Here is a 16801-nt window from a genome sequence, read left to right as displayed (position 1 = left end):
GGTAATGGATCATCCTGATCATGACAGACTCGGAAAATTGTCTCCGGTTTCCGAACGACAGGAATTGTCCCCGCCGGGCACAGATGGAAATAGGCCCTTTATATAAATCATTTCCATTTGTCCCCGCCATATATGGCGACGGTGACATGGGGCGGGGATGATGGGAAATATGGGAATACACTTTAAACCTTCGTATGATCTCGTTATTGAGAATAAAACTTCAAGTTTAATAAACAGATTGTATTACAACCCATACACATATCTCGCAATTCATTAACTGTATTTATTACTACTACGTTAATGGTATAATTACATCCACAGAAATATGATCAATATATGACATTCATAATTATGACTAATAAAGTACTTTTGATTTACTTATTTATTGCATTCTGCCGGGGATTGTTTTGCACTGTCATTATACAAGGTTTTCATTACACATTTTATACCTACTACTGAATCTGTCCACTTCCTCATCTATATAAACCAGAATCTGTAAAAATATAAATACTACATATATTAATTAATATTAACTACTTTGATCCAGAGAAAGGGTTCTTAGTTTTGTCACATTTAATATTAATCAAAAGAAATAATAGTCCTTGGTAAGCTTCTTTGTATGTAAGAAGAAAATTGCCTCCATATAAAATAATAATGGTAAGAAATAAGAATAATTCTGCCATCCTGCACCGCCCCTTTTAAAAACGCGACTCGACTCTATGCTGATTATTTGACTAAAGCCTGACCATGAATATATGATCACGCGCCATGTTGCGGAATTTCACTGGAACTAATTTTTTCATACTATACTGAACTGTCACCCTATACATGCACAACAACAGCGCCCTCTTGACAATGATCATATATTACTTTACTAGTCAAATCAGTTTCTTTTTTCGAACTGTCAAAACGATTTTGCTAATACGGAATTTATATGAAACGCTATCATGTGACGTCACGATCAAATACTCTTTATAGTTTTATACGGGTTTTAAAATAGAAATTATGTCTAAAAAGAACTGTTGTCTGCGTTTCTCTATTAATCTTCTGGTGCTTTATTTCTTGCATGGTGTAATATAATTTATTTTTTCTACTCGTCGAGTATAATCTGTGTATTACAACTTCACATGCAACACTACAACCTTACTCTTTTCAACGTTGGATAGTCTATGGCACTTCCGACTCAAGCATAAGAATTTTATCGATACGGTTTAGTCAATTATAAAATTTTTGAAAATAGAACTTCATACATTTCGAGGAGACTCGATTTAATGCATCTGCTGTGTGATTTGTTGGCCAACAAAAACATTTTATTTTATGTTGTAGTAGAAACAATTGCTTTATAAGTCAGAAACGCGCATGTGACACCCTTCATATAGCAACATCCATACCCTACGAAAACCACTTAGCGTTGCTTGTTAGTCTCCATAGGCTACGGTGGGCAAAATCGAGAAAAAAACTGTCTTAAAATTGAACTAAGCGCGGAGCAGGTACCAGGGCCTCATGAGTTACGAGGACGTGTCGTTGACCAAACCGCCGGGGGCACCGGGCCCGGCGGCCGGGGCATCGGTATGAACTGTATGAAGGTATCGCGGGCTGCGGCAGATCGCGTATTTTAGCTGTATACTTTTGGTTTGTTTACCTATATGATTTTATTAGTTGAAAGTATTATTTTTTAGTCTCGTAGAAAAAGTATTGTATACAATAGTGATATAATCAAGCTTTTCAATCTCGTACCTTAACTTAAGCAACTCAGCAAGCTTCGTTGCTTAAACACGGTACTCGACTGAAAAGCTCTCTATTATATCACGATTGTATAAAATACTATTAAATACAGTTGTTTACTGTGGTAGACTGGTAGTAGTGGTAGTGATATTCAGAATCACAGTAAACAGAACGCACAGAAGTTTGAAAAAATATGTTTTGTAAACAAAAAATGAAGAGAGTAGACAGAACCATGTTACATTTTATTTTCAAAATGTAACATTCATAAATATTGGTCGATTAATACCATAACGGTAATATTATATTTTTAACATCACTTCCCTCTATCTACCTCTGAATACCAGTTTAGTGCAAATTACCTCCGCCTTTTTTGAAGTCGGTTAAAAAGGGGGACGTCACATTACTTGTTAGGTAAAAGTTGCAATATATTAAATCACATTTACAAACGGGTCTATCGCGAATTTATTTTGTTACCTTTATTTACCGACATAAATACCGTTACCGTTTGTAAATGTGATTTAATATGTGTTCAAACCGCGAAAGTTTAAAATGTGTTAAAAGTTGCAATGTCTGGGAAAATGGACCTTAGTGCGGTAATCGTTTATTTGACATTTGGAGCATTTGACAGAGTAACAGAAAGTCACGCATCGCGTCGAGTTGCCGCGTTTGTCGCTCAGAGGGCCTACCTCGAACGTTATCTGCCGCTATATTACTCGAATGTGCAAGAGCAATAGAAAGAGAGAGTCGGATAACAAAATTTCGATGTCTATGGTAAGTCCTCAATTCTTATTCAAAATCAAGAACTTGAAGTGAATACAATTCTTCGCGCGCGTTCATGTGGCAATGCTTTAAAGCGAGGAAATATAGGTATAAAAACGTTTGTAATTTTTCTATATCATTTTGACATATGGAACATCCTGCTAGAACAAATCCCAAGTGCGAAGAATGCGGAATTAATCCGGATTTACGGCGAACTCCGCTAACATTTTCTGATGCATGGCAGAATTATTCAAACGGAAAAGAACAAGATTTCATTTTAAACAGTAGTTTGCCAATAAATACAATAGAAAGGCAGAAAGTGCCGACAACGACTACATATTACATTTACACTATTTTAGAGTTATCGTACCTACTATTCTGCATCGTTATAATCCCGTATCTTAAAGGCCTAATAAACATGTGTATAAGCACTTTAGTTTACTTCATTCCATGGATTATATGTATAATCATTCTAAGGCGGTTAATGAGACGCTCGGATTTTAGTATTGCTAAGTTTTTATTAATAGTTCACTAAGGCAATTTAGCTGTTCGTCGTTACTACTGTTGCTAACACGTGGGCAAATTTTTTATCATTACATATAATGTGGCGTCAATATATCTAACATTTAATAACAAAACAATGGACTTCATTTAATTGCGTGCATTAACATTCGGGTTCCAAATTTAGTTAACAATCAGGCGGAGATATCATTAATGCCACTTTATATGTAAAATATGACTTCAGAAACAAGTTACAGTGCGTAATTGATGGTACACAATTAAAATCTAGACTTAGCCTATTAAAATGGAAATACGATTTTACCTTGAATTGACTAAACTCGACAAAAATACCGGCTTAGACATGTTAAATATAAGGACGATCTTTATACGCGGATTAAGCGCTACTATTACAATATTCGCCACAGCTCACCACCTCAATAACTCCATGAAATTACCCTGCACGAAGAAATCTGGAGACTAATCTAAGATAACACATTAGGTACTATGTGGACTATACATACACTGAAAACATTATCGTGTCAGAAACATGTATCTAGATCTAGAGGGTCCAGTATTAGATATGGTGTTAAATACATATAGGTGTATAACATAATTTTAGCTATACAATATAAAAATAGCAACATATGCAAAAACAGTTACGAGCGCTCAATTATTTTTTGTAAATAACTATATTAGGCTGATACCTGACACAGAACAGATCTGACAAAATCTTTCATAAATTTTTATACCTATAGAATCGTCCTTATTGCAGATGAAGCATAAGCAGGATGTCCACTTTCTGGAAAATCAGGGAAAAGTCAGGAACGGAAATGATGGTCATGGAAAGTCAGAGAATTTCAAGACAGGTCAGGGAAAAATAAGAAAAAGTTCAAGGCAAGTTCAAAATTAGGTAAAAAAAACCGGATCGTACTATCTATGGCCTATGCGAAAACATGGCGGCTTTCGGTGTCGCTTTTAACCACTTGTTCGTGTTCAAACTTTGCTCACTTTGCTTTGTGTAATTGGTAACGGAAAATTTCGCGCTCGCTTTTTAAGTTGGTTTTGTTATAGAGTTAGACCAAGATAAGTCTGCAACGATTTTGTAGCACACGCAGCTAGTGTAAGTGTTATTTATACGTTACTAGCAACCCGCCCCGGCTTCGTACGGGTAGTTCAACCAATTTACACAAAACCTTTCCAAACATATAAACCTTCCTCTTAAATCACTATCTATTAAAAAAACCGCATCAAAATCCGTTGCGTAGTTTTAAAGATCTAAGCATACATAGGGACAGACAAACAGACAGCGGAAAGCGACTTTGTTTTATACTATGTAGTGATAATTTCATAGAAGTTTGACGTTTAGCCATAGACATAAGACATTTATTCATAATATTTTAAATATTACAAGTCAATCATTATTCAGTTGGTATATAACATTAAAATTTAATAAAATATAAGGATTAAATTATTCAATTAACACTTATTAAATTCCATTATAAAAAATAAAATTCCATTTAAAATAACACTAGCACTGTGTGTGCTATCAAAATCGTTGCAGACTTATCTTGGTCTAACTCTAAGTGTTATTACCCTATATCGTGTTTGCTTGACTGGACAGATGGGCGGTTATTTTAACACATACAAAATATTTGCCTTTTGATCTATCAAACTTCGATGTGGTTCAGCGTTTGGTCTTGCGGCGGTCGGACTATCGCCGGTTAGCTAGGTAGCTTTTAGCCTCAGTGTAAATTTGCTGGGGGTAGGAAGAAAGAAAGCTTTGGTCTTTAACCGCAAATTGGCATTAAGCCTTAAAGCCCGGTAGGTACTATTAACCACTATTTAAATATCTATCTATCTATGGTGGCCGCTTATTGTGTGCTTGTTTGCCACCGACTTCGAGTAAAAAAATCTTCTTAAAACATGTTCATATTGTACGGAAAACAAGTTTCAATGTAAGCATTTTTGGTCAGGGAAATTAGGGAAGTCAGGATTTTTTTCTGGGTTTGTAGTGGACACCCTGATAAGGACACTTCTCTGGTGGAAAGCCACATTTTTACTTAGTAAAATAATTTTTAGTTACTTTTGGCGATAAGAGAAGTAAATTTAATGCAAGAATTTTATAAAAACTTTCTATACCGCTCTCGTCGAATGACACGTAATATATTTGTAGAAATTTTTAGGGTTCCGTACCCAAAGGGTAAAAACGGGGCCCTATTACTAAGACTCCGCTGTCTGTTTGTCCGTCTGTCACCAGGCTGTGTCTCACGAACCGTGATAGCTAGACAGTTGAAATTTTCACAGATGATGTATTCTGTTGCCGCTATAACAACAAATACTAAAAACAGAATAAAATTAATATTTATGTGGGGCTCCCATTCAATAAACGTGATTTTTTGCCGTTTTTTGCGTAATGGTACGGAACCCTTCGTGCGCGAGCCCGGCTCGCACTTGGCCGGTTTTTTTATAACTTAACTTTAGCACATTAATTTATTTAGAAATGTAACATTTAAATAATAAAAATACGGTAAAGATATATATCTTCTATTATTTTATTAAATTCAGTCCACCCAAAAGAGACTCGAAGGAACTGTCGTATGGATCATTCGACGCGATAGGTATAAACTTTTGTATCAAGTACTAGGAAGTTTACTAATTTTCTTTTAGGAAGATATTTACAGGAAGTTTAGGAGAGATAATACATCCCATGTTATATCTCCTACTCTTCAGTGTAACTACTAAGCAATTTATCCGAGACTTATAAACCAGAAATTTAAACAATACATCCTAAAAGTGTGAAGGCTCGCAACTTACTCGTATGCCTCTTAAAAAGTTTTCAGGATTCCTATCTGGATACCTTAAATCAAATAAATTTATTTAAACACAATGAAAAGAAAAATGAATAATGAGATTAAAACGTTATAGTAGCAATGTATATTGAGACAGTTCAACCACTGCTTTTGAGATACGTTATTTAATTTCTGCGTAAGAAAATCTTGGTATAAACAACAGAATTGCAAGAAATTTTCCTCAGGATCTCGGCAGCAAATATACAAAAAAATCGGTATCTATAATATAACTTGATTCCTAAAATCCTTTTAAGAGTTCATAATACATTTAAGAGTCATAAGTTACTATGATCGATATTAGATATCCGCAAGATAAAAATAAGATATAAAAAAGCTTATAACTAAAAGGCGGTATAACAACCTATTTTTTTGGCCTCGAGGGGGATTGCGGTTTTTGTTTGGGAGCTATATCTTAACATTTACGTCTATAATATAGATGTTCGAGCGCCTACAGCTAACAACATACTTAACTAATAAAACTCGGTGTTCCTTGCGGTCTGTTTTAAAATATTCAGGTAAGTACCTAATTCAGCAAAAACTTTTTGGTTAAATAACTTTCATCGCGTATAAAAACTACACTTCGTAGAATAATTAACAATATTGCTAAATCCTAGTAAAATAAAAAGAGGGCATCTTGAGCCTGATTTAAGTAGTGATTCTATCAATGCTCGTTTCATAAAAGTGGACACGTTAACTTAAAGCAATAATATTTCAATCATTGTCACAATTAAAATTAGTTCGGCCGACATTTTAAAATTAATAATCTTAATCTAATGTTTATATTAACTCGAAGCTCAAAACGACGGGTACAATGATTTGATAAGTTAAAACATTCTTACACTATTCCTTAAACGAGATACCCTCAGATGTTTTATTTGCGTTATTATATGATTCTTATTACAATTTTCGAAAATAGTTCATTATTTATTAAGAATAATATTTGACATCGATTCCGGCACGATACAAGTGAAGGTCTTTTAACGCAGTTTGAAGTGCACTTACGTCTAATAATGATTATTTCCCTTGTTTAGATTCATAATTACATTTATAATAACTTATTATAATATTTCTAATTGATGAATATTGAATCGAGAGTGCAAACACTCCTACACTAGACATTTGGCAGGCATTTAAGTAACAAGAATAGCACAGAAGCTTTCCCCTGAAAACAATCGTAAAATAAAGACAGCAATTATAGCATCCAGCGACGATAAGTGCCGGCGCGGTTCCACAATAGCCGATACGATGTCTGTACCCACATAATATTCCATATACATATATTATAGAGCAGGTTTTCAATACGATTATTGTAGGGCAATGTGAAACAGCACTGACACGTTCGCGAATCGTCACCGATATTGCTGCAGTCACAAAACAAGCGAAGAACCTGTTTTTAAATGTCTATTAAAATAACGCGAGATGCCATTTCCACAACATAGTTTGCTACTTATGACTAAATAAAATAGAAAGAGGCTCGCAATGAGTAGAACTTATAATTCGATATAACTTTTTTTGGAAATATACTTGGATACGATTTAACTTATATTATTTGGACAGCACGAAACTATTGCGTGGGAGATTGAGATCGAATAATCGTAAACCAGCATACTATTAATAACAGCTGCAAAAAGATGCAAACAACTTAAAAACATGATGACAAGTATATATGTTAACTGCCATATTTTCAGCAACAACTGTATTAAATTTTACTATAAATTGAGTCAGATATCGCGATAACATAGATATTTTTATGACCAACAATCAAAGAAAGGGTTGCTTTCCCATTCGATCTTACAAAAAGGAGGCAGATTCGGAGGGGAGTAGGGAGAATCGCTTTTAGATTAAACCGAGATTCATATAAAATGAATTTGTGACTAATTATAAGGGGTGATCAATATCTAAATAAGGCTCATTACTTTGTATGTAGCAGATACATATGAAACGCAAGTAGCGCGCGTAAACTTACACGCCTGCCTCTGTACCTGACAATAATAGGTACTAATACTTATTGACTGAAAACAGAACACTGAACTCGAGAATTGCCTTGTTAAGTATTTTACTGTTGAGCATCTAAGGTCATATTGACGTCTTCAGATTCACAGTGAAATTTCTAATATTGATACATAACACATTATACTATTATTACTTAAGAGTACTAATTCCATAGCTTGAAAGTGATACGATCCATTTCAAAGATAAAGTTTATTGGTTACATTAAGGCTGATTAAATTTTTACTAGTTATACTGTTCTTAAAGGCACACAATAACCGCAAAGAGAAACGATTTGTGGATAAATCAATGAATCAATCACTAGATCACGCCTCGACTCGACCAGTTACCATTGCACTACTAGCCACTGTACGGTCGACGCCAGACATTTGTATATAGATTCTTAATCTTATTAATATGAAATATTCTGCAAAAGAGTAAACATATGTTTGACGATTGTACGACCTCATCCAGCTCGCCATTATACAATTTATTTAAACCCACTCACTACTTCAGCGTTCACATTAAGACCTTATCCATGTTTAGCAACGTCATAGTTGGCTTTAACGTTGAGTAAGTCACACTAATATGTATAATGAAGAACAATGAAAAGTGGTAATTTTCTATGGAAATTTTAAACAATGTGCCTCGTTTTCATTGCTCTCGAGTGTAGCCTCACGTCACTTGACGCCTGTGTATGCCTTATTAACTCCCATAAAATATATTTCTATCGAAGTATCACGTAATCTAATTATTTATAACTAACCGCGTCCAAATCTGCCGAAAAATATTATGGGTCATCAATTATTCATGTTATATTTTTGTCACATTTAGATTCGCTGATTGGTCAGATTAAAGCAACTTAATTGAGGAGCTCGACTGTCACTTAAGTCCACAGCAGCGCACAGTCATACGTGCGTCCGGAACGTTGCGGGTGCGGCACGTACCTACTTCATGTATTGGTCATAGCGTGCACCGCAGCAGGCGTAGGGCGTAGGGCGTAGGCGTGGGCGGTCTAAGCGAAGTACATGACCTTCTTGGTGACGGCGTGCACGGTGATGGCGCGCGCCATGGCGCCGGGCGTGCGGTCCTCGCTGCAGGCGGACTGGTGGGAGCCTTCTCCCGAGTCGTGCTCCTGTCATTAACAAACCACAGTTTTAATTCATAGTCAACACCGTGGCGTGCGGGATTTCCGAAAATTCATGAATATTGCAATATTCCATATATATATTTTTTACCATTTCTCTATATACACATGTAAGAGTTCTTTATTAAAATTACAAAAGATTTTACTACATTATTGCTACTAAATCGGATCTTAAAATCGACGAGTCGAACCTGAGAAACTGCACTAAAACAAAATCATGTAAATAAAACATGTTAACATGTCTTTGTACCATATTCTATGAAATAAACATTTGTATTTGTTTTTGTATTTTGTATATTGTTGTGTATTAAAGCTAAGTTCGCGACAGACAGGCGTATGGAAATTCAAAATCACAATCTGACTTGTTAACAATTTGCATCTATGTATAAGTATCGTCGATTTTGTGGAAACATTTGATGGTCATATCCTAATTATCAGCTGGACGAGAAAGAAATTAGTTAACTTTGTTTGCATTTAATTAGGGAACAAACCATTACAATTTGTGCACTGGATACAACTTTCCTGCTATTACGGACTTTTATGTAAAAAATATATATCCGTTAATGCTAAACGGCGTCACTGGCATCGCAGCAGCTGCATAATGACAGGTATTTTACTGGTACGAGTACTGCCTTCAGTCAGAGGGGTTAAGTGTAGGTACGTTATCTGGTAATCCTACCTTCTCGACCAGATGGTAGCGGGCGCGGAAGGCGACGAGATGCGCGTAGTACGCAGGCGCGGGGATGGACACGGAGCGCGTGCAGCGCACGTACGTGTGGCACAGCTGGTACGTGAGGCACTGCAGCTCGTCCGACCCGAAGTGGTTGTCGTCCCACAGTACGTGGTAGTGGGACGGTCGCGACGTGCCCTGTACAAGCAAACATAATCAATTACTGTTTACATCTCATAATGTGCACTTATAGAAACCTACGAGTGTCGTAGGAATAGGGATGATGACACATGTTGAATGTTATAACAAAATCTAGTAAAATAGATTGCAAATGGGCCATTTATCACAATAATGTGGATATTAAAATAATATATGAAAATAATACAAAAATACAGGACCTGAAAGTTTCAAAATTTAAGTTTTTTTAACTTCCAAAAAGGAAAAAACTAAGGGTAGCATTCGATTCCTTACATTTTATCCAAAAAAAGATTTTGTATAGCAACAAGCATACACAAACGCAATATTTCACCGACAAAAACGTTTTGTCCATACTTCGAGATGGGCTCTCAGTGACCTTGCCGTCACGTTCACTTATCGTTTTGTTAGGAGCGTTTTACGAGTGAAGTAAGACTGTCGGACTTTGACTATCATTTCTGACTTTTGTATTGCTTTATTGCAAATGGGTCCCATATAGACATTTGATCCTAAAAACAAACCTGATCGATTGATACCATTAATTAAAATTTGTCATCTAGCCTATTGAAAAGCAAACTCAAATTTGAAGTTCAACTGAGGGCACGGATGAGTGAATATTTCATTTCCTTCACAACCATCCGCGTGCAAGCTCCCGCACTCGACAATCTACAAGCCCAAACCATGTTCAAACCATGGCGCTCTCTAGTATTGCCTGCATTGTTTTTGTCAGCACACAAGTTAAAGTTGTGACGAGGATGTTGTCTGACTTGCCCGCTCGTGCTGTGCACGGATAAAGTCGAACTCCGTGGGGTGAATGATGCCGAGGTCGACGGTGGTGCGGGCGGGAACGTTGCCCGACTTGCCCGCCTGTCCTGTGCTCGTACCTGAATGCCCTGATGCGAGCAGAGATAGAAGTCGAACTCCGTGGGATGGGTGATGCAGAGGTCGACGGTGGTGCGGGCGGGAATGTTGCCCGACTTGCCCGCCTGTCCTGTGCTCGTACCTGAATGCCCTGGTGCGAGCAGAGTAAGAAGTCGAACTCCGTGGGGTGGGTGATGCCGAGGTCGACGGTGGTGCGGGCGGGAATGTTGCCCGACTTGCCCGCCTGTCCTGTGCTCGTACCTGAATACCCTGGTGCGAGCAGAGATTGAAGTCGAACTCCGTGGGGTGGGTGATGCCGAGGGCGACGGTGGTGCGGGCGGGAATGTTGCCCGACTTGCCCGCCTGTCCTGTTCTCGTACCTGAATGCCCTGGTGCGAGCAGAGATAGAAGTCGAACTCCGTGGGGTGGGTGATGCCGAAGTCGACGGTGGTGCGGGCGGGAGTGTTGCCCGACTTGCCCGCCTGTCCTGTGCTCGTACCTGAATGCCCTGGTGCGAGCAGAGATAGAAGTCGAACTCCGTGGGGTGGGTGATGCCGAGGGCGACGGTGGTGCGGGCGGGAATGTTGCCCGACTTGCCCGCCTGTCCTGTTCTCGTACCTGAATGCCCTGGTGCGAGCAGAGATAGAAGTCGAACTCCGTGGGGTGGGTGATGCCGAGGTCGACGGTGGTGCGGGCGGGAATGTTGCCCGACTTGCCCGCCTGTCCTGTTCTCGTACCTGAATGCCCTGGTGCGAGCAGAGATAGAAGTCGAACTCCGTGGGGTGGGTGATGCCGAGGTCGACGGTGGTGCCGGCGGGGATGTTGCCCGACTTGCCGGACTGCTCCTTCTTGTCGGCGCAGAACAGCCGCGTGTGATGCCGCTTCTGCACTACGATGAATGTTATGCCCGGCTTGTATTCCGCCTCCAACTGTACGCAGAGAAATATTTAATGTACAATTGCTATTAGAGAGAGGTCGATCAGTCTGTGGAGAAAAGCAACCAACTAGGAAAGCTACTGAAAAATATTCATATGTTTGTGGCTTGAGTCTCTCGACTCTAGACAGATACTGCATAGATATAACAAAAAAGTTTTAATAAATGAATACAGGAGTATGCTGAGTGCAGTCCCTATCCGATATTTCGATTTTCTTCTGGTGCACCTTTCCATACTTGAGCTATATCTAGTGATCTGCGCCTCCTTGCCAGTCGCGGACTGTCGCGGAATTTCGGTATCACGGTGGGTTATGTATATTTTTGCACTCAATTTAGGTAATCTGATCAATTATTATCCTTACCTAAATACTATTCTATAATATCAAAGAAATATTGTGAATGGTATGAGATATTTTGATTTTTAGTTATACCGGTAACGGTTCCTACGTCCAATTCAACTTCCACGAAAGTTTTAGGATTTTTAAGATGGCTTCTGAACCAGCCCATAATTTTTTTTTTCATACCTTTCAGTTTTTAAATTTGTTTAATAATATCCTGAACTCAACTGTATCAAACGCTTTGGCCAGATCCAGAAAAGTTCCACTGTAATATCGATTTTCAAGTAGTTGTAGAACATGATCAGCTCCTGCACCATGCTGCTCCAACTGTCTGTGACGTCACCTCGACCTGACGACCACACCCACCTTAATGCACGCCTCGCGCACAGCCGTGAGCTCGTGCTGCAGCACGTGTATGAACTGCCCCTCGGAGATGCCGTCGCGGTACATGATGATGCGGTGCGGCTTGAACCCGCCCGTGCTCTTGTAGAACATGATCAACAGCTCCTGCACCATGCTGCTCATCTCGTGAACTATCTCTTGTCTGCAATTTGACCTTGACGTGCATAAGTCGTACACGGGAGGAGTATTACAACAGCTGATGGCAAGCGAATTCGAATATGATAAGTAATATATATATTGATGATAAATACTGATGAATGGTAATAATTCCGATTTTGTCGCGAATTTTAAATGCCAATAATATAATTTCTATCAGTCATAATGTGATAAAGTCGATTCTTTCTGTTTTAATTAGGTAAATCTTTTTCTTGTGAGATAAATTAGTCATTTTACTCATTTTAAATGAAACAGTTATTTAATCGTGCGTTAAATAATCCCTGGCAAACAATGGCAATACGTTCACGAGTTGTTTTAGTTTAATGAAAAAGTACCCATTTAAGCCAAAACAATTTATTAGTATTTTATTTTATTTTGTTACTGTTGCTAGAGTTAGACCAAGCAAAACAAACAATAATTTATTTGCAAAAAAGGGACTGTGCAAGTGTTTTTTAAACGTCATAATCTCATAGAAGTTTGACGTTTAAAATAACACTTGCACAGTCTGGGCTATCAAAATTGCTGCCAACTTAGCTTGGTCTAACTCTATGGTATTTGTGAGGTCAAAGCTGATAATAATTTTATCCAAACCAGTAAAAATTTGTAATTGGAATAATCTTGAGATAATTCTCTTAAATATAGCAGTACTTTATATAGCATGCATTTTTATGACAGTATAAATTCTGTATCATGGTATAAAAATAAAAATTAACAAAATGATAACTAATCAAAGAAAGAAAGGACTTCGTGTTCCGGTTAAACCAGATTAAGCGAGGCAAATTTACCAACCAATGAAACTACAATCGTAATAAAATTTTAAAAAGCCAACAAGCGTTCCGCTCATCGGTGTCGCGAGAAATATACATAATAGTCCATCAAAAGCCATAAGCGAAAAAACCCGGGCTTGGCGGGTTAACGCATTAGCCGGCCAGGCCCGGGGTTTAAGCTTACGATTCCCGATCTTCGTAATTGAATGACCTGTGTTGCTGCACGCGCACCGTGGCGGCGTACCGCGACGGGTGCGCGTCCATGCTGCCCACCACCGCCGCGATCGACGGCTTCTTGTTGTCGCCCGCCGGCGGGTGCGTCACGTCCACGCCCAGGAAGATCACCGGCTCGTTGAACACCTGCACACAGTGCACACAGTGCACGCACGCAAACAAACAAACATTCAGCTCTCCAGAGTGGCTGTTACTTACTTTACACTGTGGAACCTAGTCAACTTTGCTTTATATTCAAAGTGAGCTTTTAGGATGTGTATAAATTTTTTTTTACAGTACATATGGGGCTACTTTACCGCACTAGTGCAATAACTACCACATTACGCAACTATGTCAAATATTTAAAGGACCATATGTAGTGTAAAACGTTGTACGATACATGTGCGAATAGGTAATTGGTGTCGTGTTTTAAGATTCATTCTATACTCAACTCTAGTGTTGTCATTTACCCCTGGACGTCCCACACTTCAACTCCCTTCGGTCGTGTTTTAATTTATCGCCACTCATTTCGAATTTCCTATTTTTTTTTGCACTTGTACCGTAATGTACTATTAACATTAACTTTCCTCTTAGAAAAATACATAACTTTATTTTGCACTGTGAGTACGAGGGGTACACTACCGTAATAACATATACTAATCTATGACACTACCGCTTAAAAGTATTTAGGCACCCGCAATTTTCACCATACAATTGTATACAAAAATTATTTTCAAAATCATACTGTTCGATCGTAGGCAAATGACTCTCTTACATGTTGGATTGAATTTTTATTTAGGTAAATATATTGAGCCTCAAATTGTTGCCAAAGACATCCTTTAAAATTTCGAGTTTATGCAACGATTTAAAAAAACCCTTATGTATTAGTTCATACAAAATAAATTAAAAATTATACTGGAAAACGAATTATGGATTTTTTTACGCTTGCCATTTGGTAAATAGGCAATGTACACGAATATTCTGCACATCATTTTGAAGCTCGATATGTCTGTTAAATTAAAAAAGTAAACTCCACAAAAAACTGTTACCCGACTGCGACTTAACGGTATAATTCTGAAAGTCGATTTTGTATACAATTGTATGGAAGAAATTACGAGTGCCTAAATAGTTATGAGCGGTAGTGTATGTAGTTGAAGCCTGACATTCTTTAATAAACAATAACCTATTCAAGTATTCATCCATTGATTGTTTTTTTTAGTTTGGTTGTATATTCAGGAAAAATAAATTAATGGCAAGTTACTGCATAATGGTAAAACCTTTTTTTGCCTGCCAAGAAATAAATAAACATATTTCATCGCAATTGATTGCGAAATATTTGCAATAGCTGCGAAACGGCATAAACGACGTCAAGTTGACCGCCTCGTCTATAAAACGTATCTTACCATGTGACGAAGATAACTGACTAGAAGTACAACAAGAGAACAAATCAAATCATTTTATTAAATATTTTTTGGTTTGTGTTTTTTTAAAGTAGATATATAAATTATAAACTGAACTGCCAGCACCATTTCTCTCGCTATACCCTAAATCCCGTAAGGGATTTGTAAATAAAGGAGTTCAAACACATACTGCTCGCTCTTTAGACTTAGTCAAAGGCGCCTAGATGACCAGAAGACTTTCTAGATTGCATATACTTGAAAGTCTGGGACGAGGTATGCCGTGACCGGGTGGTCAAGTGGTCATGACTTTAGCCGTGTAAGCTAAAGATTCCGGCCTCAACCACCGGAGGGCTTGATCGCTTTTTCTTTACTGTATGACACCTACTTTAGCTTATAATTAGTCCTCTAACCTTAGGACGCAGCGACGGCACTAAGATGGAGTTAATGCCGCCCAGCTTGACGTTGATCTTGAGGCACAGATTGCTGAGGGTTTGCGGAGATGTTTTGTTCACGTTCTTGGCCTGCACGCACTGCGTCGCCATGCCCAGGACTGTGTCGCCGACCCGCTTTACTTCCGCTATGGACGTGAAATTGTTTTTATTGATAAACAATTATTTATTTCATAAAGTCTATTATAAACAAAAGAAAGTAGCCATTAGCAAATACAAAATGCCATTATGTAATTTATTTGGCCTTTTCACCTGTTCACAGTAAGGTAACTAAAAATATTGATTAGGGTTCTCCATGCTTTTTTTCGCCTTATATCTTTGAATTGAATGATTTTTTGTATATTTATTGAGAATAAAATGCCACAAAGAAGTGTAGTCTTGAGGTGGGTTGATTTGAGCAAAAAGTTGTACAAAAAAGTTTCTTGCTTCATTTTTTGTCTATAAATACAATGATAAGTGTAATAACCGTTTTGGCTTCACACGGGTCTAATGTTTCTAAAGTTAAGTCTATTTCTTTTAACATAACTTCAACTTTCAGTTGTGTTGCGCACATAGGTGTGGCGCAATGAGAACGGATCATGTAAGAATGTGTTGTACCGTATACGGGCGTCTTCCCGGGCAGCACGACCACAACGAGCTGCAGCTGCACGAAGGTGGACTTGAGGTACTTGAACATGGGCTCCACCTGGTCGGGCCCCGTCGCGTACTTGCAGAAGCACGGCTGCCCGATGATCGGCATGCCCGCGTCGTTTGAGATCTTTTGCAGTTGCTGGGTGAAGTTTCTAAACGAATAATTAGTGAATTAGATCAAGGTGTTTGTTAAATAGGAGAGCAGTCGGAATCGGATGAGGCTTTATAAAGATCTGATGGACTTTAGAGATTTAAAAGTGCTCAGTCAGTACATACAACGAGGCACGAAGGTATAACTAAAACAGAGTGAGTTCTACGGCCAAAAAGTGCGGTTCGAATGCGAGTATCAAATCCCACTGTGTCTCACTTCAAACAAGTTACCATGTTGACATAATATATAGGTTTTTGTTATGTCGAAATTACTGTCAAATATAACACTTTAAACTCTCGCGTTTTGTACACATATTTAATTATACGAACGGGTCTACCGCGATATAATTTCATTGTTTTTATCTTAAAGCACTGAAGCACGCTGGAAAACATCTGCCTAGAGTACTCGCCATGTTTTTTACACTCTGTCTGAGCCATTGTTATCTGCCCGATGAACTAATGCAGACTGTTGTAGTCCCAATCGTCAAAAATAAAACGGGTGATGCCTCAGATCTGTCTAACTATAGGCCGATATCGTTGGCTACCACCATTGCCAAGATGCTGGACGGCCTACTTGATGCCCAGTTAGATCAGCACATCAAGTTAAATGACGCCCAATTTGGCTTTCGACGGGGGCTGTCCACAGAGAGTGCTATCCTGGCCCTC

The 16801-nt window shown here is 38.3% G+C and overlaps 1 protein-coding gene across 1 annotated transcript in view; it reads right to left on the bottom strand.

Annotated features, from left to right (window-relative positions):
- Window positions 1-225: 225 nt before the first annotated feature.
- Window positions 226-16801, bottom strand: part of LOC134755804 (protein argonaute-2) — a 28697-nt gene continuing 12121 nt past the window's right edge. Inside the window, exons 9-15 of the mRNA XM_063692413.1 lie at window positions 15953-16137; window positions 15317-15483; window positions 13505-13653; window positions 12335-12512; window positions 11434-11625; window positions 9650-9838; window positions 226-8958 (exon numbers count right to left, since the gene is read on the bottom strand). Of these exons, the coding sequence (XP_063548483.1) occupies window positions 8839-8958; window positions 9650-9838; window positions 11434-11625; window positions 12335-12512; window positions 13505-13653; window positions 15317-15483; window positions 15953-16137 (1180 nt within the window). The 3' untranslated portion in view covers window positions 226-8838. The remainder of the gene's footprint in view (window positions 8959-9649; window positions 9839-11433; window positions 11626-12334; window positions 12513-13504; window positions 13654-15316; window positions 15484-15952; window positions 16138-16801) is intronic.

The sequence above is a fragment of the Cydia strobilella genome, chromosome 3, assembly GCF_947568885.1.
Source record: "Cydia strobilella chromosome 3, ilCydStro3.1, whole genome shotgun sequence".
NCBI lineage: Eukaryota > Metazoa > Arthropoda > Insecta > Lepidoptera > Tortricidae > Cydia > Cydia strobilella.
Note: the sequence above shows the minus strand (reverse complement) of the source record. Positions and strands in the feature narration are given on the sequence as shown.